Consider the following 24,803-nt stretch of genomic DNA (forward strand, 5'->3'; position numbering starts at 1 on the left):
GCCGCACAAGCTGAAGGTTTATGACGGAGCTACACCTCTTCATTCAGCGTCTTTCTGGGGCTACTTTTACAGTGCCGGTTACTGTCTCTCATGTCAGTGAGGGAGGCAGCTGAGTTGTTGTTATAGCCTGCAGCAGCTGAGGAAGCAAACTTTCTCCACATCTCCAATATGAACTAGGCCTCCATGTATCTTTTTTAGCCACAACAGGGCTCGAACATGGCTTTTTTAAAACGGTTACAACGAGGGCAGCACTTAGAAAACACCTCCTGCTGACACTGTGGAGCCAACAGGGAACAGTCAGCGCTGTAATGCAGGATGTGAGGAGTGCTGTCCAAGCTAAGTTCGCTGTACTCCAAGAGGGCCGTCTGGTGAGACTGAGTCCCTTAATGTTCATTAACTTGGAAGAAACTCATCAGCACTATACCGCATGAGTCTATTTCAAGGCCTCATGTAAATTGCAGAAAATATGAGCGCAATAATCATTAGCCAAAGTCCTCCAGGATAGGAATATTCTGTATGGTTGGGAGGTTGACTGAAAGTTCAAGGCAGAAATAAATGTGTTTATGATTGCTTACGGAGTTAATAGAGATACTTTCGCCTCTCCCAAAAAAAAAGGTTGCACTCCATGAATGCATCTCTCCTCAACTTATGTGATTTAAATGGTGAAGCACTATCTCAGCGGATAGAGAGGTGTTTGAACTCCAGTCAAAGGGATTTAGGCAGAAAGTTAATTGTATGAATATCCCTTTTTTTAGCCAACTGTTGGTGTGAATTCAAGCGAGGGCCGATCAACCTGGTTGGTGTAAGGTGAAAAATGGCAAATATGTCTCTTTATTGACAAAATCACTAAAGATTTTGAAATAAAACAATGTAATGATTTTCCAAAGCCACCTTTTGGCATTTCTGTTCAATGTTTTAATCATGTGCCACAAAAAAGTTTGGTATTTTGCAACTTGGAAACCAATTTTCTTTGTGTTTGTTTCCAGGTAACTAATGGTCAAAATAATTTTGGCCAAAAAAAGGCTGGTCTCTTCTACATGTTTGACTGTAGTTGATTATGGGGATATATTATATATGAATGCACCCTCCCAGTGTTTGCTTGCTCTGGACTCTGTGCATCACAGTGCACTGAGATTCATTACTAACTTCAGTCCCCTTACTCATCACTGTGCCCTGTATGCTCGGGCTGAGTGGCTGTCTTTAAAACTGCGTAGACTTTTTCATTGGCATTCTCTTATTTATAAAGTTGTTCTTGGCCTACTTCCAGCATATTTATGCGTCTACATTAAACAAAAACTTGAAAATGGCTATGCTCTCCATTCATAGAACTTGTTCTTATTGTCTATAGCTAGAGTTCATAAGAAGTTTGGGAAAAGAGCCTTTATGTGCGCAGCGTCATATATTTGGAATCCTCCGCAGAAAAGCGTAAAGCTGAACTTTTTGGTCCCTCTCTGCCGTTTCAAAGCACAGTTGCAGGATTTTTGTATGTCATCTTCTGCATGCCAATGTCAGGGAGTGTCTTAGCTGGTCTTTTGTCTTGTTTTTATGGTTTTAATTACAACATATATTAACATACTTTTATGTTCCTTGTGATAACTTTATTTTGTGTTTTATATTGTTTGTTCTGGAGTTGTATATTTTGATTTTGTATTTTTGTTCCATGTTGTCTGTCTGTAACTTCTGTTGCTGAAAAGTGATTTTAATCTCAAGAGGGTAAAATATAGACTGAATAAATTTTTAAAAATGGAATATTATTTATTTATTTTTTTTTAATTAGTGAGAGTGCTGCAGCTCACAGCAACAAAACTGGCTGCAATGTAACAACTACAGGCATGTTCACACTGTTAATGTCCACTTTAAGTGTTCGTTTAAAACCCTTTACGTCGAAATATCTTTATGTGGGGTTTTTTACAAGCAAATAATGGCATATGTTATAATTTGTGATTAAATCAGCAGATTTTTTTGGCTATCCCTTAAAGTCTCCATGCTACCCTCTTGCCACCCCACAAATCATCTCTAGATTTAGCAAATAGCAAAACCCAGGTCCTTAAAAGACAACCAACGTTTATAATCATTTGTATAGTGCATCTGTCCCACATTCAGGATAACGTTTATTTCCAATGTATACTGCACACAAACATGCTATAAAATGAAAATTCAATAAAAACTATTAAACAAACAAAAAAAAAAAACAGCCAACAGTTAATGGCAGACAAAAGACTGTGGGTGTGTTGGACAAGATAAATATTAAGAAATGAACTGCTACCATGAGCTAAATAAAGGTTTTTTTAAAGGTGTGAAAAAATGATAAAGCATTGTGCTCACTCTAACAATGCTTGATTGGACTGGCGTCAGAACAAAAGCACTGCTGTTCTGTCTAAACTCACAGACCACTTTTCTCCATTTCAGATAACGCACACCAAGAAAACAGAAAAGCAGTGTGCAGCAGCAGTTGAGGAGTTTTCCTGATCAATACTAATTGAAAAATGGAGATGCAGAAGTTGTCCCTGATGCATTTTCATTGCCCTGTTGTTCAGCTGCCACTGAGGACAGTTTTGCCTCTCTGATGGTTTACAGTGCAACTACATTTGTATTCATTATAAGACAAAATGCTTATGTCTCTCACATAGCTAGCTCTTAGCTTTCTTTGTCTTGAAAACGAGGAGCAAACATGATATTTTCTACACCATACCCCCCTTGGGGATGGAGCCAAATTGCTGCAGCAGCTCAGAAAGCCTGCGGTAGAAGAAGAGTGCAGCTTCTTCCCCCACTCCTGCATCTGTATTCTGCTATATGCTGAAATTTTAAAGACGTTATATTAAGCTTTTGTTAAAATCAGAAGACCTTCAACAACCTCCTGAACTATCTATAGCGAGGACTTAAAAGGGAAGAAGCTTCCAAACACCCGGTCAAAGTGCATTCAACAAGACCACTCTGCAAGCCTGGCTTTTTACTGAGAGTTACTTTACAATGCGCGGCACATCAGAGCGGTGTACAGCTCTGCAGACAGACACCGAGAGGACAGAAGGCACTTAGCTGTTAGCAGTGTGGTGCTGACAGTTCGAAGTCCAAAATAAAACAAAAAATAGATATCCTATTTGTACCAGGAACACCATGTCCACAGCAACAACCCCAGGCCACCCTGCACTCTATATCCATCCAGGGACAGACATAGCCAAACTCCCTGGCAAAGCCTCTCATACAGTTCTTAAGTGGGATAAATAAGTAAACGGGCCTTTTTTGTATTTTTATTTTCTATACATGTGCAAAAAAAAAAAAAAAGAGCTAAGAAACGCCATGGCTGAGAGGTTGCAGGCAGGCATCCAAATCCTTTTAGGGTTCACTAAAAGCGCCGGCGATCTGATAAACAACCCGATATGATGACAGACACGATGGAAGATGAGCTTCACTTCCTAAAAACTGAATTCTTTTCTGGGAAGAGATATACACATATATAACTAGAAACACTTTCCCCGATGCGCCTGTTGCTGTTTTCCTGGCAGTCCCCATCTGTCGCATGCGTTCAGAAGAATGAATTACAGCCAATTAAAATGGCTGCTGCTGTAGCAACTGAGCAAAGGGTAAACACCATTTGTGCAGGAGAGACGACAGGTTTGTGATCTGTATCTCTGCGCCTCTTTCGATGACGCAAGGTCTTTTTGTAGACGTTTTGATCATCATGGGAAAATCTTTTTTTTAACGTTATTTTCATTTATTATGCAGCCAAACAACAAGTGAGTGTCTCATACGCCATGGTTTAAATGGAGTCTGGGATGTCCCTAGAACACCTGTCCAGAATGCTGGAAAGAAAACATTTCGTTTACGTCATTAAAAGTCTCCATCTGCACAGAATTAGTAACAGTGTTAATGTGTTAGCACTTGTCTGCCCTCTGTTACTTAGTGTGGATTTACACTTTCAATTCAGTCTTTATTTTTGCCCAGAATCCCTGATGAGTCAACTGACCATTTCCCAATGATCCTTTTTGTCAATAAATTATTCAAAAAACATATATTATATATAGAAAACAAAGATATCAGACCTGTTTTTACAAATGTACCCTTCATATTTTATCCATTACTGCATATATGAAATTAACATATTATTACTAATGTATTAAAATGAGGCAGCACTTTAAAGGGACAGTTCACCCCAAAATCAAAAATACATTTTTTTCCTTGTACCTGTAGTGCTAGTTATCAGTCTTGTTTGCTCTGGTTTGAGTTGCCAAGTGTTATAGTGAGATATCAGCTGATATATCAGATATAAGAGATATTAGATGTCTGCCTTGTCTGCCTGGGAGTAGACTGCACTTTTGCTTGTAGTGCAAAAAGAAAAACAACAACAAAATGATCATGAAAGTGTTACTGTTGGAGGATGTAGTTCGGAAGAAAAATAGTTCCTATATGAAACTCCTAATAACAAGGTCTATGGGTTATTATTTTTTTTGGAAAGAGACATTGCTGTTCATTGATTTTTTTCAAATGTATTTTTTTGACACTTTGAGCACCAAAAGCCAGAGCCATCTAGTTCCATTATATTAGAGAGAAGGCAGACATCTCCACAGCCGATATCTCCAACACTCTAACTCATGGCAAAATAATCAAGATTGATAAACAGTACTACAGGTAAGAGAACAAATATTTATTTCTGATGTTGGGGTGAACTATCCCTTTAATTTTGTAGCTGGTCAAAGTGGAGTTGACATGACCTAAGTATTGGCATCTAGCAGTTAAAGCATTAATAACACATAATTTTACAAACTCATTATGGGTTTTCTTGAGTTACATTTGTTGCTTTATAACTAAAGCCGTCAGATTAATGCAGTGCAGTGAAAAGTACAATATGTCCCTGATATGTGGTTCAGTAGTAGTCACAAAAAATGGAAATACGCACCTGAAAATTTTGCTGTACTTAAGTAAATGTACTTATTATTTTTCTCCACTGCATACAAAGACGGTCCATTACATTTCTGACTTATGTTTTATGGACTTTGTGAATCACATTTAATTGACAGATTGCTGGCTGAAAGTGTGCTTGACATTTGCTCAGACACTCAGCAGGAGTGTCTATCTGCCCGTCCGTCTGGAGACGGACATGTCTCGCTGCTTGAGGGCAGAGCTCACTCTGGCCACTGGAGGCCAAGCGAGGCAGTGATGCGGTAAATGCTGCAGTGTGTGTGTGGGCTGATCATCCCCGGGCCTGGTTCAGGTAATGTAGCGGAGAGGAGGGTAAGCCGCCCTGACACACGCCTGGATCGCAGAGGCTAGCTGCACGCCGCGGGGTATGGTTTGTGTGCGAGTGTGTGTATGTGTGTCAGCGTGTGTATGTGTGTCAGGGTAAATCAGTGTGTTCTGGGCATTACTGTGATTTACCTACATGTCCATCTACACGTCTGAAACCCCAAAAACTGTCCATGCTGATTAAATCAAAATTCTAATGAGAGTCGACTTGCCAATGTTTTAAAAATGTCACAGCTTCAGTTCTCACAACAAGAGACCAACCTGTGCACTCTGACTAACTGTGTTAACTATATAGCTAGATGGCTACATTTGATTAAATGAGCATCATGTCTGCTGACCTTGACTCACAGGTAGCCTCTTGCCTGGTCCCTCCAAGTCTGCTCCATCTGACCCTGACTTCTTGGTGTCTCAGCATTTTATGAGTCAGTCAGTTGCTTCGGTCAGCATTTTCAGCCTCATAGTATTTAATAGGGTTAAAGACTGAGGGCCAAATTTCTTTCAGATGCATTCTGCACCAACACACTTGTGTGTGATTTATCCAACAGGCACACTGTATTGAAAGTGTAGCTTGAGTGTAAACACTGTAATCATGGTTTCAACTTTGGGAAATACGCTTTCTTGCTGCCTTGCCAAGAGTTACATGAGAAGATTGATACCACTTTACATTTATTTACATCCAGCAGTTGATTAGCTTAGCATGAAAACTGTAAACAGGGGGAAACAGCTAGCCTGGCTCTGTCCAGTCTGGCCTCACTCCCTGGGTGTCAAAAAAGGCTGCTTGGCCATTGGTCCTCGGCTATAGATATGGACGCACACTGCACCCTTTAGCCTCTGATTGAGACACACTGGGCTTTCAGCCAACTCCAATGTAAACCCAACTGCATTATTATTAGATTTTCAGAGCACGGACATAGTATAATGCTCTTGCCACACTGCATGCGTGACGGCAACCTCACTGAGCTGCTGTGCCTAGCACACTTGTGGTGTTAACACTGACAATGTTGTTGCTGCAACACTGCTGCAGAGCTACCTGCTGTTGTAACTGTAATTCCACAATTAATACACTCATTTATAAAGCCCCTACAAGGCACTGTATTGTCAACAAAACAGTCCTGCAAATATTTCACAATAAAAAGCCCTTAAACTAACAACTGAAGGGATTCTGTCAACAGAAACGTTATCAGGGGGCTTTTATCTTGAAACAGAAACAGGACAGGTTGAGTAAAACAGATGTATATGTATTTCTTTATGTTGTTGACAGGTATAGACATTGAAACTGTAGTGAAAGGAGGTATAAAGTCAGTATTGCTATATAAACTCCATGTTCAGTACTTATTTTTGCTGACAACAGTAGGCGTCCCGCAATAAAGATCGGCGAGATTCTGTTTTTTTATATGTGCCACAGCTGAGCAGCAGCTGAGACACGTCTGAGCAGCACTGCTCATGCTAGCAGTGAGGCTGTTCTGATCTGTTATCACAGACACCAAAATAAAAGACAGGTTCCATGACACGCACGCACTGTTCATGCAGGTAGTGTGGTCCAGGCTTAAGGAAAGAGAAAGACTGCTTAGGTTGGGTGGGAGTAGAGATGAATGGGTCCAACAAGCACAGGACTTTGACCCAGGAGACCAGTGTTTGTGTCCCACGTGAGCTTATTCACAGGACTAGCGACAACCACGATCTTTTCTGAAACCTAACCATGTAGATTTGTTGACTAAAACTTATTGTTCACCTCCTGTATCAAGACACAATGCAGGGCTGACCATACGGGGAAAAGAAGAGAAAGCTTTCAGGGAAACAGCTAATGGAGGCCAGCAAAAATCATATTCGTCCTGGATATAAGCAATAATAACTACATTTTACTTTGTTCCAAAATTTTCACCATTACTAGCTAGTTTTACAATGAAACCCACTCTCCTGAGAAAGGTAGGAGTCATTGCGGCAAAGAAAGAAAACAACACTGTGGGCTGCCGGCCACGTGACCTCAGAAATATACAAAATTAAACTAGGAGAGAGTGAGAGAGACAGAGAGAGAGAGAGAGCAAGAGAGAGAGAGAGAGAGAGAGAGAGAGAGAGAGAGAGAGAGAGAGAGAGAAAGAGACAGAGAGAGAGAGAGAGAGAAAGAGACAGACAGAGAGAGAAAGAGAGAGAGAGAGAGAGAGAGAGAGAGAGAGAGAGAAGAGAGAGAGAGAGAGAGAGAGAGAGAGAGAGAGAGAGAGAGAGAGAGAAAGAAAGAGAGAGAGAGAGAGAGCAAGACAGAGAAAGCACATGCGTTTATATGAGTAATGCAGATTTGGGGAAGGCCTCTTCACTTTACCTTTTCAGAGGCTCAGCCATTTCTTTGGGCGGGCCTAATACAACACAAAGGCCAAAGCATCAAAATATGACAAGTAGGGGGTAAAGTCACGTTGCTACTAGAAAGTGTAGAGCCCTGTAATTAACAAGTAATATCATGTTTGCCATTTGCCATTATCTCTTTGTACTTTGCATTGCCTGAGTGCAGTAACTTACTCCTAACGCTGCCTCCAGAAGGAAGCTGTACAGCTTTGCACTGTTACATGAAAAGAAAGTTTTGGAAGAGAAACAAAAAACTTTTACTGTACTGAATTCTACATCAAAGAAAAAAAAGATGCAATAAAAAGAACTAAAATACATCAAGTTTCTCAGTACAGAAAAACATCCATCTTTGAACTACAGATTAATAACTACAAGTGTTGTGCCTCTTCTAAAATGAATGTCATCCTTCCATCATCTGTCACGCCCTCCCCTGATGCTCTGCCTCTGCCTTTGTTTGTACACTGTATATTTTCAGTCTAAACTCTGTTGTGACATGTAGCCAAAAATAGCGCCTGTATCATCTGCTTCTTATATAAACACACAGCAGCTGCCAACAACTATTGTGGATGAGCCCCAGAAATACCCAGAATGCTGCACAATGTGGCATTGATCCCCGAGCCCTATTGGGATCCTTCGAATTAGTTCAAAATGATTTCCAAAATTCAGATCGGGGTTAGTTACAGTATTGTTATGATGACAAAAGTATTTGACAGAATGTCAGAGTACAAGCGGGAACTTGTCAAGCTTCAGTTTCTCTCTTTTTTGGTACTGTATTATCTTCAGAGCATCAATATTCTATTAAGTTTTAGGTGTTAGTGAGTCCTTATTCAAAGATATCTTACAATTCTTTCAAAGGTTTTCTGTTTTTGCAGTCAGTTACATTTTTAAAAGTCAGACCTACTGCACTCACTCTGATAAAGCAGGGTGCAACCAATAGATCTTAACACAAAGTATGGAAAAGTCTAACCTGGATCTGCACTTTTCAGGAGATTTTATTTAGAAGATGGAAGGTGGCAAAATGATATACATTTAGTTATATATTGGCTGCACTTTCAGCAGCAGGGGAGGGGTAATTTTCTTTTAGAACAAAAGAAAAGATGACAGGGGAGCATAGTACTTATTACAGACATGCTGAGTGTCTTTTTCTAAAGAAGCATTATTGATTCCCTTGTGACAAAAATCTGTGTGAAAGGCACTTCAAACCCATTGGTGTGAATCACAATGTAAAAGATGAGCTTGCCGCTTAGACAGCAAGAAGCTTTAGCTGGGAGGTAAGTTGACAAGATATTGATCAGAGCAACAGGTTATCTACAGTACGAGTCATTTTTCACACATGTGCACACGCGAGCACATGCAGACGGGCAAAGTATCTTTCATAAAACCACCACAATTACAAGCACATAAAATGAGCTGGAGTATATCAGTCAGAGCTGTAAATGCAAGGCAGCCAGTGGATGGAGCTGGCGGTGGGCCTTGAAATGCTAGCAAATCAATTGGATGTAGCACATACACACACACACACATACACTGGAACACACACACACCAGCCACATAAAGGAAAAAAATAAAAACAGAGTTTTTATTGGATGCCTAGAAACGGTCGGTGATCAAACTCAAACAGCCAAAAGAGCCACAGTGATTTAGTGGAGCGAAAATCCATTATGGCTCCATCCAAAGGTAATGACTTCTTCAGGCCTTCCAGCTGATTCTCCAGAACAAGAGTGGGAGGGGAAAACACACACACACACACACACACACACACACACACACACACTGGACAAATCAAGCTTTTTTACAGAACACTGTGAGGTCCTGAAAGAGACCACACTGACATGACCTCTCTTTAAGTCCTTTATACCTTCAATCACTCAGTGACAGTGGAGACCGCAGCATCTCTATTTAAACTGAAGTGGCTAATGTACAGCGCCCACAGTCTGGCTGTACTACTACTACTACTACAACTACTACTACTTGTACTACTACAACCACTACCTGAGAGAAAATGAAAAGAAGAATTTTCACCAAATTCTACCTCTTCTGCATCAATTTATGGTGAATATGTCTTTGATTTCACCAAAAAACCGAGAACGATGTTCAGCCAATAAGTCGGTGCATTCCTAGTGCATGTTCTAAATGTTAAAGCAGGACATTTTCCTTGTGTCACTCCAAAAATCTACAACAACACATGAAGACATAAAGCCAAATATCCTGGGAAATATAAGGTAGAACAGAGCAGACACACACTCTGCTGCAGTGCATGCTGCATGACGACACTGGCCTCAATGTAAAAACCGGAACAAATTATCAAAAACTCAATTCTGGCTCAACTTGTTATATCCTTCATTTTCCAGCACGATCACAGTAATTCATAAAGCTATTTGTTACCTTGAACAAGGCAGCCGAGTACAAATTACTCTGAGGGAAAAATAGTATGAGAAATGCTTTTCAGTCTTTTGACAGAAAATGCTGAAGTGCCCTTGAGCAAAGCGGGCGATCTTAACATATTGTGAGAAGAGAGGTGTGTTGCTGGAGAAGCACTCAGTAAGACAGATGGGCAATGCAATAAAAAAAAGTCCTACACTGTAGAAAAAAACTTTGTTTGGACCTTTCCATCCGGTTCAAAATGCAGTGCCACCCACTGCATTAAGGTGATTTAGATAAAAAGGAAGAGGGAGGCTGCAGCACATCATTAGCAAACAGCTGTGCTGCCAATTAAATTGTATCTCATAGACTACACACATAGGGTCAAACTGTCTTCATGTCGTGAAGTTTAAGATGATCTTTATGTGATCTCTCATTTGCAAAATCTTGCAAATATTTATTTTTTAATGAGATTGGTAAGTTTTGTTTTCGCTGTGTCAAACTGGTGTTTTAGCAAATCTTAAATTCATATGACTTGCCGTGACATTACAAACACGTCTGTAAAGCCTCATTAACTATAAGACTCATCCTTGATTAGAGCCAGCTTTAGGCCAATGCAATAATTGCCACCCCCTAAATAATTACAGCAGAGAGTTCTTTACCGAGGTAAGTAACGGACTCTAATCCTGTAAAGTAGCTCATTAAGGGGTAGCACTGGCTAATGCCACAAGGAAACAAGGAACATGCATGGTTTGAGGCGTTGGGTCACACCAGCATGTTATTACAACATATTTTGATTAGCGAGGAAAAAAGTGATACATGCCAGACACTGACAGAAATGAGCTGAATGGATTTAAACCAGCAGAGAGGAGGAAAGGTTTATCAGGTATAGGATTATTTGCTAGAGCTCCCACACCTTGCTGTAAAGGGCGACCCTGACTCCAAGAAATTACGCTTGTGTGTCACTAAACTGCTTTTTTAAATTACTTTGTTCCAGCAATGTATTCGCTGCCTGGATTTTTGTTTAGATTTGTTTCTTTCGGGGAATTAAACAGAAAATTCATTTATCACATAGGCTTTAAAAGGAGGTGGTTGGAGGACATACAAAGTGCAGAACCTTGACACCAGAATTCTGGGTTTACATCCACTCTTGTCTCTTGTTAGATTTGGGCAACAAAAGTTGGTTTGGTTAAGGTAACAAAATAAATTTGGGGATTTTGGTAACATTTTAATAAGAAATATAATAACAAAAACTCTTATATTGTTATATTGACAATTTTTGAACATGAAATTGTGAACATTAAATTAAAACATGAAATACATTGTCAGTGAACATTTTTCTAATATGTTCTGTATCAACATTTTTGTGACTTGCCACATAAATTAACTGGCATTAATTAACATTTTCTTATAATGTTATAGAAAATCTATTTTGCTCAGCATTCTGTTCCCCTTATAACGCTTTTGCAGGTTCAGATAAGCTGTATATAAATATTATTTCTAGGAGACAGGGTTGTAAAGGGATAAAGGGGTGTGTTTTGTGGAGGCGGGACTCACCAGAGGCCTCAACATATGAAATTATCATGATACTAAAGTCGCAAAAGAATACTATTGTAATTAAGAACCTTTAATCAAATGCAAATTATGTCTTCAAAGAAAGACTTTCTCTACGTGTTTTATTTATATAATACAGTTTTTAGTCTGTTCATCTTATGTTTATCTTTTTTTTTCAGCAAACTGTATCCATCGGACTGAAGAAGCATTCAATATTCTAGTAGTCTACCAAAAGTGATTTGTATTTGTAATATTAATAATTCATATAATAAAAAAATCTATACTTGGAGTCTGTCTACAATATGATATTACCACACAAAGATATTGCAATACTATGCTGTATTGATTTTGTCCTCCACCCCTGGTGTTTTGTGAGTGATACCAGGGCCTTAGCAATGTACTCAGGATTTTGTTTCGGGGGGGGGGGGGTTTCTGGGGGCGCAAAGTCTACAGAAAAGGAAATCAAACCAAAGTTATACTATATGATTTATACTATAGGAATATGCAATAAATGAAAGCTACTACAGTCTACATAAATTCCACATGCAGTGCAACATAAATAACTGAAAGTAATGAAATAGAGACTGCAGAATTTAACTCTGATTGTACCTACTCACAGCAGTTAGGAAGCCTCTGCTGGGGTACAACAACACCACTTGGACAAAACACAAACAGAACTGCAGTACAGCACAGCGTGGTACTAGAATCTGTAATAATAATCATGTCAGTTTGTTAAGTTTATTTATGATTATGATCACATTTGCTAGTGAATATTTCAGACAGTGATGACTGTCATAGCATAGCAATTTTTCTTCTTTATTTACATTTTATATCAAAATATTGGGGTGGATTTTTTCCCCCTAATGATTATTATAATTGCTGCCTTGAGTGATTTACAAACTCTCCCAGAAACCACTAGACACGAGCAAATGCCACTCCTCAGCCTGCCAACAGATAAGAGCTGTAGCTGGGTGGCCAAACTCTTGAACCTGAACCACAGGACCTGTTGGAGCCGCTACCATCCTCTCCTCTCCACTCTCTGTTCCTAGATCAGCGCTACAACGGCTTTTTGCCTCTTCAACGACACCAACGCCAGAGAGACAAGCAAAACCTGGAGCTGACACAAAATGAAAGCTCAGCATGCACAAAAGCCATGTTAATCCTATTGAATTCCTCAGCGTGATCGACAGCGCCGAGTCCACTAATTAATTCAGCATCCCTTCTGCAATCGCTCTACATAGCCGGCGTGGTGAATGTGTGGGGCGTATGTACAGTGCATAGATCTCGTTTGCATGTGTGCTGCCCTTTAGTATTGATCCAGCTGTCTATATGTGTGCTTGTGTATGGGTGGTTGTAAATGTATGGCCTTTAGCAGGAAGCTGTGTGTAGCATACAGCAACACTAAACTCCTGCAGCAATCAACAAGTGCATTAATAGCTGCTCTTTCAAAGCAGAAAAACCTTTATTATTTTCCAAACAAGTCCTCATGGGGATATGACTAAAGTGCGGTCGTAGATCTGTAAACATGCAGTAAAAAGTAGGACTCCTACAGTAGAGGCAGTATGTACATTTTCTGATGAACAAAGGTTTTGAAGAGAAGATTAGCTGGGGGAATGGATTCCGCACAATGATGCAACTGGCAGAAAGGAGAAAAACAAAGCTCACTGTCTGCCTGTCTATCTGCCTATTTGTGTAGACTTACCTTTCATACCGAATTTGGAGCGCCGGCCGTATTTGTTGATGAGAACAAAAAGGACGAGGAGGAGGACGCAAGCGAAGCCCGCCAAACCCACGGCGATGGAAACCTAAGAGAAATGAAATGCTGTGTCAGACTGTGTTCACATCCTAATCCTCTCCAGATTTCTGATCACCTTAAATACTGCAAATCAGAGTTTAATCCCCTAGATTGTGACGACTGCTTTCTCACAGATTACAGCAGTCTGGAGAAAAGTTCAACACCTGTCTTGGCTGCGATGCATTCGGGATGACAGAATGTAATTTGAATGTGATCCTCATCTACAGCCAGGCTTATACTCAGTACAGTTTGGGGGGGGCACTAACTTCTTTTACAGCCACAAACCTGACTCATCACCATCATCACAACCAGTAAATCTGACACTTATATTTTGCTTTTTTGTAAAGAATAAATACTGTTAATGAAAATATAGGCAGATGCTTTTTTCACTTTACAAAGTACAGTTTGCTTATCACCATCATTAACGGGATTTAATGTCCAATCCAATAAACACTTGTTTTCTTATCAAATGGAAGCAGAAATAAATTAACAAATTAAGATTAAAAGTAGGCAATCGTTAATGACTCTGTTTTACTTGCTTTTCCCGCTGTGACAAGTTAAAATGTCTGCCAAGAAAATGGTCCATAGGCACAGCAGGCCTGTCAAGCTTTGGATTCCTCATATGTGAAAGCACTGTACATGGGGCTGTATTAGGAGAAATACTTTCCAACACCAAAAAACATGAGACCAAAGAGTGTATTGAATGAATTAAACAGTGTGATTATTGGCTCTAAAATAAGCTGCAATCATTAGCGCGTGCTGCTAACTAGATTACTATCCACAGTAGTAGTTGGCCATTAGAAAAGTTATTAATTACACATGTGCTTTTTGCAACCAAGTCCCCAAAATAGATGGCAGCATTGCACATTTCTATGTAACATTTGTTCGTTACAATGAAGAGGATATGTTGAACTTTATGTTTCAACAATGTAGTGTTTAATGTGCAATCATTTGATTACGGTTAGGAAATGATTTTTTTTTTTTTGCTTGAACACCTGCACGACCATCACTGGAAACACTAGGATTTGTCACTTAAAAAACAACCACATTTGGTGGCACGAACACAGCTGGAAACGACACAATGCCTTGGTAACAACTGTTTTTGCTTTTTGTTGGTGTGGAACCAATGTAGCCTCACAGAACTTTGGGAAATGACAGAAACAATGCTGATAGAAAGTCAATATAGATCCTTTGTCATGGTGGACTCACAAAGTCCCAGGTTTAATGATGCCATGCACAAGCTGGTGGAAAATGTTACGATCCCATCGGAAGTATAAAGACTGAGAAAGTCTGTGTAATAAATAAGTCAAAGTGGTGAAAGGTTCAAACAAACACAGGACTTTCACCAAGAAGACCGCTGTTTGTGTCCCATTTCAAACAAAAAGTCCATGTTAACTTCTTTTAACTTTACAAACGTATGTCTTTTCCATAGTAACATCATGTTAGGTGACACACTTGCGTTAGTTTAGGACGTGCTTGCGTCCCATACATAACAAATGCAGTTTTTTAAAGGGTCAGTGTGTGGGATTTTGGGGTAATATTGGCAGAAACGGAACATAATATTTATAACTATGTTTTTTTCATGTATAATCACCTGAAACTGCAAATCATTGTGTTTTCATTACCTTTATTACTTTACCTGGGATTTTTATATCTAAATACAGAGCTGGTTCTCTTCAACAGAGTCAGCCATGTTGTTCCTACAGTATCCCTGAACGGACAAATCAAACATTGGCTTTAGATAGGGTCATTTGCTTTTTGTGTCGGCCACCGTAGTTCATGCGTGACACGTCGAAGAACAAGTTTCAGCTGATTGCAATCTGCAACCTCACCACCAAATGCCACAAAGTCCTCCACACAGGACCATAAACAGAAACCACAAACCTTTTTTAGAACCAAACCAAGGAGTTTTGTTGCCTAAACCAACTGTGCTGTTGTCACCACGTAATTTTACCACATTACTTGCCACCACCACATAAGCCAAGTTCAGATGTCATGGTCATTTCATGAATTTCTGTGAGATCATGTCGTCTTGAACAGTGGTCTGCATTGATCTGGAGCTTGGCAGCCGTCCCACCTTCTTCTCACATCATTCCCTAATCCTCATGATGACAGAGTCAGCTTATATAGGTGTAATGAGAACTACATCTCTTTAGAAAAATTAATATGATGCATAAATGAAAACATACAAATTGAACTAATTAAAATTTCAACAAATTGTCTGTGGTTTGCAGAAACACACAATGCCAACATTTTCTTGCACAACTGTGCTGTTTTTCCTGCTATAGTATGTAAATATGTTTGCCCTTTAAAAAGCTCATTAAAGCATGGTAGTGTTAGTGTCTCTTTCAATTCTACTGAACTACAGTGGAATAACTCACAAGCGTTGGTGTCAAAAACTATATAGAATCCCCAGAATTACATAACATTTAAGCAGCACACACTGCATTCTTACCATTATCAACATCGTTAATGGCCAGGCGTACAACATTGAAAAATGACAGTTACATTGTTTGGTGTGTTGTAGTCTTTGTGCCTCAGCACTGCATGTCAACACACAGTACAAACCCTTACAAGGGGCCTTTGACAAAAAAAGAAAAAAAAAAAGCTGTTTAGATTTGTGTTGAAACACACAGCAGCTCTCTGCCGAGTCCAGGGGCAACATCTTTAGCAGCTGTTTCATCAACATCATTAAGGAGAAAACTCACCCCAAACGTATCTTCGTCTGGTCGGCCTGAATCTCCATCTGACGGCGTCGAAGGAACTGCAACACAAAAACACAAAACAGGCATCAGTGGCTGAGAAGAAAACCTTTAATGGCTGTGGTTTACTCTGACGCTTATTTGCAGTTAATACATAGTAAACTGACTTTCACACTTTGTGTGATTCCTCATTGCAGTGTATTCTTATGCACGGTGGATGCACTAGAATAAGCAGATTCTTTCTCAGTCGATGGTTTAATCCACTCTGTGAAACTGTTTATGCACCTATTATCACATTAAATAAGTGTGCAAGGAATACTTACATGGGTTAATGCACATCCTAACAGGCTAGAAGAAGACGACCCAGTGTGCTCTCCAGTGTATTTAACTGCAAGCATATTTTCAGTATCTGAATACAAAGCCAAATGCTTTTATAAATGCTTTCTGGTACATCTTGTTGCTATTTGAAATTATTCTTTTGTATTTATTTGTGTATCCCTTATTTCACATTAACTCTTGAAAATAAGAGCACTTGCTGCTCATGTATTTCAGAGTATTGGATAAATGTGAAAGGAGAACTATTTCAATACCAAAACAGTGACTGTGTAAAACTCAAATATGTCATGTCTTAATGAATTGAGAAAAATGTTCTATATGATGCAGAGAGCAGCCAGGGGAACGTTCTGAGTATATGGGAAACATTTTCTGTTTCAAAACTCAGGACACTACAATAGAATAAAAAGTGTTGCAAAAAAGGAAACAAATATGCTGGGGGTCCACAAAATCAGTCTCCCATTCATTATCTAAGGAGCAGCGCCAGACTTTACACTTGATAACATCACAAGCTTGAGACTTACTTCTCTGGTCTCTAGCTTTGAAAGAGAGGAGCTCATGTTCACAAGTATTAATTAAACTTTCCTAGGCCATGGAAATAACATGTTGGATTCGTTAATTTAGATGGTGTTCCTTTACGAATCTCTGGACGTCATTGACTAAAACTGTCTTCCCTCCAGGATGTGGACTGACATAAACAGGAAGAACCTTGCCACTGCTTTGCAGCAGAAATGCTTTTAAGACAATTTCAGAAAATGTTGGTGAAGAATTCATTTTCTATGTGTAGAGAGGCTGATGAGAGGCTTTCAGTTTGAAGTCTGCACAGCCTAATAAAATGAACACTTACATCCCTGTCTCAAGGTTACTGTCTAAGCCTGAAATTTGCTATCCCAATGCAATCGCCGGAAAAAAATGTTAGCATTTGAAGTTTCTGCAAGCAAAGGATTTCTTACATTTGCATTACTGTATAGCAGATGTGTTGAAACTTGTGCTGTTAAAAAAAGCTTAGGTTAGGTTTAGGCACAAAAAAATCTTGGCTTAAGAAAAAGATATTGCTTTGGCTTGAAATATAAGGGGTGAACAATTTCAGCAGGAAAAGCAGCAATATTTTGGTAAAAAAAAAAAATACAACTGCTGTTCAGGCCTAAAAGGTCATTAGAAAACATCTTTGTTTGGTGCCTAAAAAGCAACTGAAAAAACTTCAACGGGTCACTACACAACACCTGCATTTGGTGCCGAAAAGGAAACTGGAAAAACTGCAATGACTCGCAAATGACAAACAAATTATTTTTAATTTGTTGGTCTCGAACAGTGGCCTGTGGCGAAGCAGGCGTCTGGACTAGGTGACACTCAACTGGACTAGGTGACACACATCACTATTCAAACATCGATATAATGTGTGTAACATACTCATTTGCAGAAACATGCAATGCCAACATTTTCTTCTGGCTACTAGGCTGGCTATCCAGAGTTTATGGCGGACTCAAGCTTCAGATTAAAGTTACATAAAAGACATTTTTAAATTTGTTTTTGCACAATTGCATGCTCGTGCTAGTACATATAAAAGACACAGAATAATTAAAACAAGCTGCTTTAGAATTATACACTGTACACAAGCAGAAGCACAGAACAGAAGCTGATACAGCCAAGAGCACCAAATGTTAAATTAGGTGAAATTAAATCAGCTGAAAAATGCACCACACCAACTCAAACTTAACATCTTTATCTAAAAATATGCGACCCAAATCTTCAGACAGAACAGGATGCTGGACTCAGGTCAGGTCGCAGAACTCTAGTAGTCATGTCAATGTCTCAAAATGATCCTGAAATGAATCCTTTGGAGTTAAAAGGCTTCATGACACACCTCTACAAAATGAGAGTTTTGGCAAACAGCAGAGGTCTTGAGAGGGTAAGGAGAAGAGGACAGAGAAGGAGCCATGAAACGAAATGAACTGGTGTCAGGGAAACTCCAGTCAGAGGCCTGCAGCCAGGACATCAGAGAGTAATTGTGGGCAAATTAATGGCCACATGGTAGACTGGCTGCCACTGGCTCAGACACACACAGTACACTAAAGTGCATTGCTCAGTGTGTGAGTGTGTGCGCCCTGACTCCCATCTCTCTGTCCCTCCTTCCCAGCCCTCATCCCTCTCTCCTCTCCTCCCTCTGCCCTCCTCTCTCCTCAGCAGCGTTAGTATCATTCAGCCTGTCAGTCTCCCTTCTACGGCTGAGCTCCCTCACACACCGCCACTATAATGTTTCACACTCTCATCACCTAAACACCTCTCCCTCACCTGCCTCACTCCCAGAAGCTGTGTGTGCGTGCATGTGTGGCGGCACGGAGTCGTTGCCCGCCTAATGCAGCTCGCCACAAAGGCGGCGGCGTCCATCCGTCTCCATCCCCGGCCATGCTGCGGCTTTATAATCCATGGCTGATTAGAAAGAATGGCCTCATATGGAGATGGAAGAAGACTCTGATGAAGGTCAGAGATCAGACCGGCCCACTTAGTTTAGGCCGTCAGCAGTGAGGCTGCCACAACAGCCTGAGGCCAAACTGCGCATCACACACAGAAGATTTACGATTCAGTGTGAGCGCCGGCCAAAGCATCGTTCCAGCAATATGACTGCACTCACCGCTTCACAAACATTCGCACATTACCAGCTAACGGGGTGGGAAACTAGCTTGTTTACACCGCGGCTGGTTAGTTAAGGGCTAGAGAGGAAGCGTTATGCACGCTGAGTTGATGATACAATTCCCACAAAAGAGAACAACCAAAACCTGCGCGGTCCTTAAAGTCAAATGACGCACCACATGACAGCTTTGTGCCAAGTTGTCCAATTTTGGATCTCTCCACATGTTGAAGCAGCATGCGTGGGGCTGTAGTGAGACCAATACTGCTGTTTTAAGAGTGGTGCCCTCTTTTAACCCTTTGAAACATGAAGTGACATCACTTTTCTTTTGCTGCTTTCAGACGTCTTTTTAAGTATTTAAACTTCTGAACTCTGAGAAAATCGATCTTTTTTTCTAAATCTAATTAAGTAGCTTTGCTGCCTAGACTTAAAGTAGCTATGGTGACCAAACCCCTGTTCCCTGTTACAACAGAAGTTTATTTGGAGAGACACTGTAGCATTTAACAACTTTTCCCCACAACTTCAGGTACCCTTGAGCAAGGCATGTCAAAGAATATAACATTCACTAGTATCACTAAATTTAGCAAAGCCATGGATATGAATAACAGCCCACTATCAAGGTCCAGAAAATGGAGCAGTAGTGCAGCTTTTTATGAACTGCAACACAAAGTGATCAAATTTCTCCATGGTTACTATCTCAACGGTAACAGTCCAACAATAAGTGATGTGTTTGCGTGTGCATACTGACGCCAAACAAACAAGTACTAAAGAACAAAAAAATAACAGGGTTAAATTTCAAAATAGAGACACTCACCTAGTTCCACTATGTCTGCAAAAGAGAAGACAGAGAAAGTCATGCTATGCCAATAAATTGACATGAGGTATTAACCTTGGAATATTGACCATGGGGAGAAATTTGCCAGTCTTTGTGGGTTTATTCCCCCTCCCTGTGAACTCAGGATGAACTGCAAGTGAACAATCTACCTGACTGAACTGTGAATGAACCCTGGCTGTGATCCAGCCAGCAGGGATCAACTCCACAACCTGCACCCTGTGAAGGGAGATTTTAATAAAAACTAAAAGCTCCCAATAGTTTTTCCACCTGGGACAGAGCCTGTAATTCATACAACAGGTAGTTGATACTAGAAATTCAACTAGTGGAAGACTTGTTCCAATCGTGGGGCTCATTCCCAAAAAGTGGGCCATGCTAGCTCTTGTGGGAATCAGGGAGTTACTTGGCAGTATTTCTTCTTTTCTCCTGTGCTTTTATTTTTATTTAAACCCAGAAGAATGAAGGTGATGTTCAGGCAGTAAAGATGTCTTAATAACCCTTGTATAAATGACATTTTACGCATGAGTATAGGCGATTGTGATTATGGGGAAATCACTGCTGCCAGCTGCCAACAGTGCGTCACTCATTAACCACAAGCACAGTGACGAATGGCCACCAAGCAGAAATGATCCACTCACCTTCATCATCGATGCCCGGGTCCACGAGGAAGTGACCATACACCGTCTTGGAGACCGTCCCCAGAGGGTTGCTGGCCTCCAGAGTGTAGTTGCCATTGTTAATGTGCGTTGGGTTCTGAAACGTCAGACAGCCCTCCAGATAGTCCTGGTAGAAGTCCATCTCAGTTCGAATGTAATCGCTCTGGACAATCTCCTTTTGCTTGTAAAACCAGCGCAGCTTGGGATGGGGGTAACCACGAACTGTGAACTCGATGCAGGTATCGTGGCGCTGCTCGGGCTCAGCCAGTCTCAGGATGACAGGAGGAACTACAACGAAAAAGGAAAGAATAAATGTCTTTCATATGGCCGATAACATACTTTTAAGCATACCGACACTCCGTTCATAGCACCAGGGGAAGAAGAAAGAACAGTTCCTGGTAAGCATGGCCGGTATCACAGTATTTTGGTATACCAGGGTATTTCGAAATCCTGATTGTGTAATTTTAAATATTGTCAAAAATACAGACACTCATCTTTTTAATAACATCACATTGGAGAGGCTGTATTGAGGATGTTTTGCATGCAGTTCACATCATATGCCCTGGAGGTTATGCCCGTGCCACACTGCATGCATAAGCAGTGTGTGTTCACATTGGCAACATTTGTTGTTGCAACACTGCTGCAGGGCTGCCCACTGTTATAATTACTGTATTTCCGCAATTAAATGCACATACTCCACGTATTTATGAAGCCGTGCAAGCTACTGCATTGTCAACAACACGCTTCTGCAAATGCTTTGCAACGCAGAAGTCTTAGTTTTGGCATGAGAGAGAAACACGGATTCAGAAGGTGTATGGCTCTTGATCTCTGTTTCATAGGGAAACCAGGAAACTAGATGTAAGAATATTATCTTTTGTTGACATCTCATGAGTGTATTGTGTATTGAGCAGACTGAAAACAGCAAGACAAGACAGACTGCAGAACATAACCAACTTGCCACATACCCCGGAGATATTCCAGGAAGGTATGAAGGTAAGAAAAAAACTAGAAACCACCCAAGCCTAGTTCCTGGATCACTTAAAAGTTCTCTTTTCCTTTGTGAAACCATCCTCAGTTTGTTGATGTTTGTTATAATGCAACCTGAAGTATTTTAAAGACCTTTAGAGAAAGTTCCACAACCCTTGGGCTGATGAAAACCTGCCCTAGTTCTTTGAAGAACCTCAAAAGAAATGCTTCAGCAGACTAAACACAAAGCTGTTTTGATTTGTTCTGGGAAGCATGACATTTAGGAGGCAGGTTTCTTGCCTAGGAGTGGCAATGAGCCTTTTACTGCGTGTTACATATTGCAGCAGTACACGGGACGGTAAGGAAAACAAACAGAAAGGGACTCCTCTTGCTCGAAATAGACAGAGAAATCTCCCTTGCATAAACAAGCACATAGGCTCTCTTTCCTAACATTCTGCAATCCACCTCTGAATGCACAACGCCGCCAAGCTGAGAGGCAATTTATCACTTTAATACCATCAGATACATTTCATAAACAATTCATCCACTGATTTGTCTTTGCAATGAGTCACTCTTGCAGCTACATCATCAAAAGGAAATATTTGGCAGATGGTAATACCTGGCAGTCGCTCTATGTGTCTGTTCTACATACTAGACACCCCTCCACCCCACCCTCAAACCTACCCACCCACCTCCACCACTCACATGCACACTCATCATACACCATTGCTTTGTATCTTGCTGGGCCTCAATGACGCCCGCAATTTCTATAGGAATGTGTGAGAAATCCTATTTACATTTACTATATCACTGCTGTGTGTGTGTTTTTTTGCTGTCATTCAGACAGCTGTGGAGCTGCCCAAAAAAAATTCCCACCTGCAGTTTCATGCTATGTGCTACGAATGCATGTTAACAATTTTATAAAATAAATAGAAACAGGACCAGAGTGAGTATTTTGTAAAAGTATTTGTTAATTTAAAAAATCCAAATATATAATTTTTAGCTCCAAATGGAGGATTTGCATGGCTGTATTAACCTATTTGGAGGCCCAGGGCAAAAGTTTGTTGTTGGGCCCCTACCACCTCCCCGTACCCTTTGTGTATTGCATATCTACCCTCCAAGCCTCCAAGTTCCCATGACTGTAAGAAAGCAGAGGCTATAGCAGCTTTATTATTCAACCAGATATCCTAAAAGTACTTGGCCATGGTTTTCTATGTGGGCCAGAACATGCCACCACCTGCATGGCAACATGCTCATATCATGATGACAATGTTTTGTTTTCTTATATAGGCATTTTTTCAGCCTTTTTCATATTTTACCGAGAGTAATATTAAACAAATGGGGGAGGGAAGGACCTGCAGCAAAGGGCTGGACTCAAACCTGCACTGTTTGACTGAGGAAATTTTGACATTGTGTGTTTCTGCAAACCACAGACTGAGATAACTGGTACATGCTTTAAAGTGGGGAACTACCTAGGCACCATTCATAATGAAAATATTCCCATCATAATGTTTAACAAGTGTAATGTTTGCAATGTTTTCCATCCTAGTGTGGCACATTACCATGCTAATTTGTTACTTAATACAAAACACAAAGTGCAGCTGAGCTTGATGTAAATGCCGATATTTAGTGCAATATTTGCGAATGTTCCAATTCATCCTATCGGGGACTTAAATGTCTAAAGCAAATTTCATAGCACTTCATCCAATATTTGTTGAGAAATTTCAGTCAAAACCACAAATATGTGGTGCTAGATGCAAAGTCAGGAGCTCACCAAAGTCAGTAGGATTCACCCATTGGGCAACATGAACATCTTTACAAAATATGGTGCCAACCCATCTATCTGGTGGATGCTGAGATATTTCACTGGGTAAGGGAAAACTTCAACATGCTGGTCACACCGAAAGCAAGGTATAGGGAACCCAGAAAGTCATTAGGATTCATCTTCTGGTGACTGTGAATGTCCAAAGTTTAATGGCAATCCATGCAATAGTTGCAAAGACATTTCAGTCTGGACCAAAGTGGCAGAACAATTGACTGTCATTGCAATGCTGGTAGCATGGCAGAGATACCTGATGCTACACTTTTGCAGTGCAAAGTTGCAATCAAATGTGCAATTACTTCAATAACATATCACCTACTGACACCATCGAACTTGGAATTTTTTGGGTCATTGAGGGTCCATGAGCACAAGGCAAATGCCCTCTTGGCCTATTTTGAATAGTTGTTAATCCAGCCATGGAGGTTTATTAGGTGCCAGCAGGCTTTAACAGAACTGTTTGTCGGACGGTTGAAAAGCTTAATAAACCCCCTGCCCCCACTCCTTCTGGACTTTAGATCTGAACGTCTCTCTCAAGCTCCCTCTCTCTTTTCATTCTAAACACAACTATTTCTGTCACTTTTCATATGAACAACCAAGTGCAACACTATAAATGCCTTCCAGGAGAGACTGTCAGAAAATGTGCCGTGATCCCCATTTTAAACGCCTTCCAGTGTGGCCCTTCAGAACAGGTACAAACACTTTTTTACTTTGACGTTGTCACACAACAGGCCGTATACAAACTAGTTCTTTTCAAATATTGCCCAATAATTTAAAGATTGTGATTGATTAATTTATAGATGATTGTCAGATAAACTGATAATAAAAGTAACTGCTCTGTTCATTATGACTGTCGTTGCCTGTGTACCAGTGGATCGCTCATGTTTTCAAACCAAATAATCATCCAGTAAAAAAAGATGAATAAAGTGCTTCTTGGTGTTTGAAAGCTGTCATTTCATAAATTGCTTTGGTGATATTGTTCCTGCTAGACAATAGTGACAATAAAGTCATTCAATTGCACTAAAGGCTAAGGCATGTGTATGTGTGAATGTGCTGGTGTGGGGGCGTGTGCAGAGCTGTGATTTTGAGCGCAGGAAGACAGAAAAAAGACAGAACAGAGAAAAAAGGAAAAAGAGGAGGATGAGCATGAAGTGAGGCAATATAGAGCTGTGTAGTCTAAAGAGAGAAAAATAGAGGGGGGAAAAAGAAAAAAATAAATTCTCTTTTTGATGGACAGTTAGAGACCAATCCATTTTCCCCTCAGCATGGCTGTCACCCTGGTCTCAGTCAATACAATACAATGCATTACGGAGGTCTATACTGGCCCATAACAACATGGTGTCCTCGTGGAGCTCCTATAGATGACAAGCTTTGATAACTACATCCCTTTGATCAGTGAGAACACTGGATGCAAGGCTAGTTTAGCAATGTTATCTAGTGGTTACACTGGTGGCATATTTCAAATGCCATGTTCCAGCCAGACAGAACATCATAGCCAGCAGTGACAGGGGAGTTTAACGAAATGGATATTCTCTCCGGAGTGAGCCACATAGTGATTAAGATTTTCCCCTGGAAGAA

The 24,803-nt window shown here is 40.4% G+C and overlaps 1 protein-coding gene across 5 annotated transcripts in view; it reads right to left on the reverse strand.

The window, feature by feature from the left end:
• ntrk3b (neurotrophic tyrosine kinase, receptor, type 3b) overlaps positions 1-24,803 on the reverse strand; it is a 251,312-nt gene that overhangs the window by 96,154 nt on the left and 130,355 nt on the right. For 3 of the 5 annotated variants that reach the window (XM_042484016.1, XM_042484001.1, XM_042484029.1), the window contains exons 8-11: positions 20,423-20,728; positions 19,767-19,781; positions 15,997-16,052; positions 13,196-13,298 (exon numbers count right to left, since the gene is read on the reverse strand). In XM_042484016.1, coding sequence (XP_042339950.1) covers positions 13,196-13,298; positions 15,997-16,052; positions 19,767-19,781; positions 20,423-20,728 — 480 coding nt within the window. The remainder of the gene's footprint in view (positions 1-13,195; positions 13,299-15,996; positions 16,053-19,766; positions 19,782-20,422; positions 20,729-24,803) is intronic. The other 2 variants (XM_042484023.1, XM_042484009.1) reach the window with 1 other exon arrangement.

The sequence above is a fragment of the Plectropomus leopardus genome, chromosome 1 (assembly GCF_008729295.1).
Source record: "Plectropomus leopardus isolate mb chromosome 1, YSFRI_Pleo_2.0, whole genome shotgun sequence".
Taxonomy (NCBI): Eukaryota; Metazoa; Chordata; class Actinopteri; order Perciformes; family Serranidae; genus Plectropomus; species Plectropomus leopardus.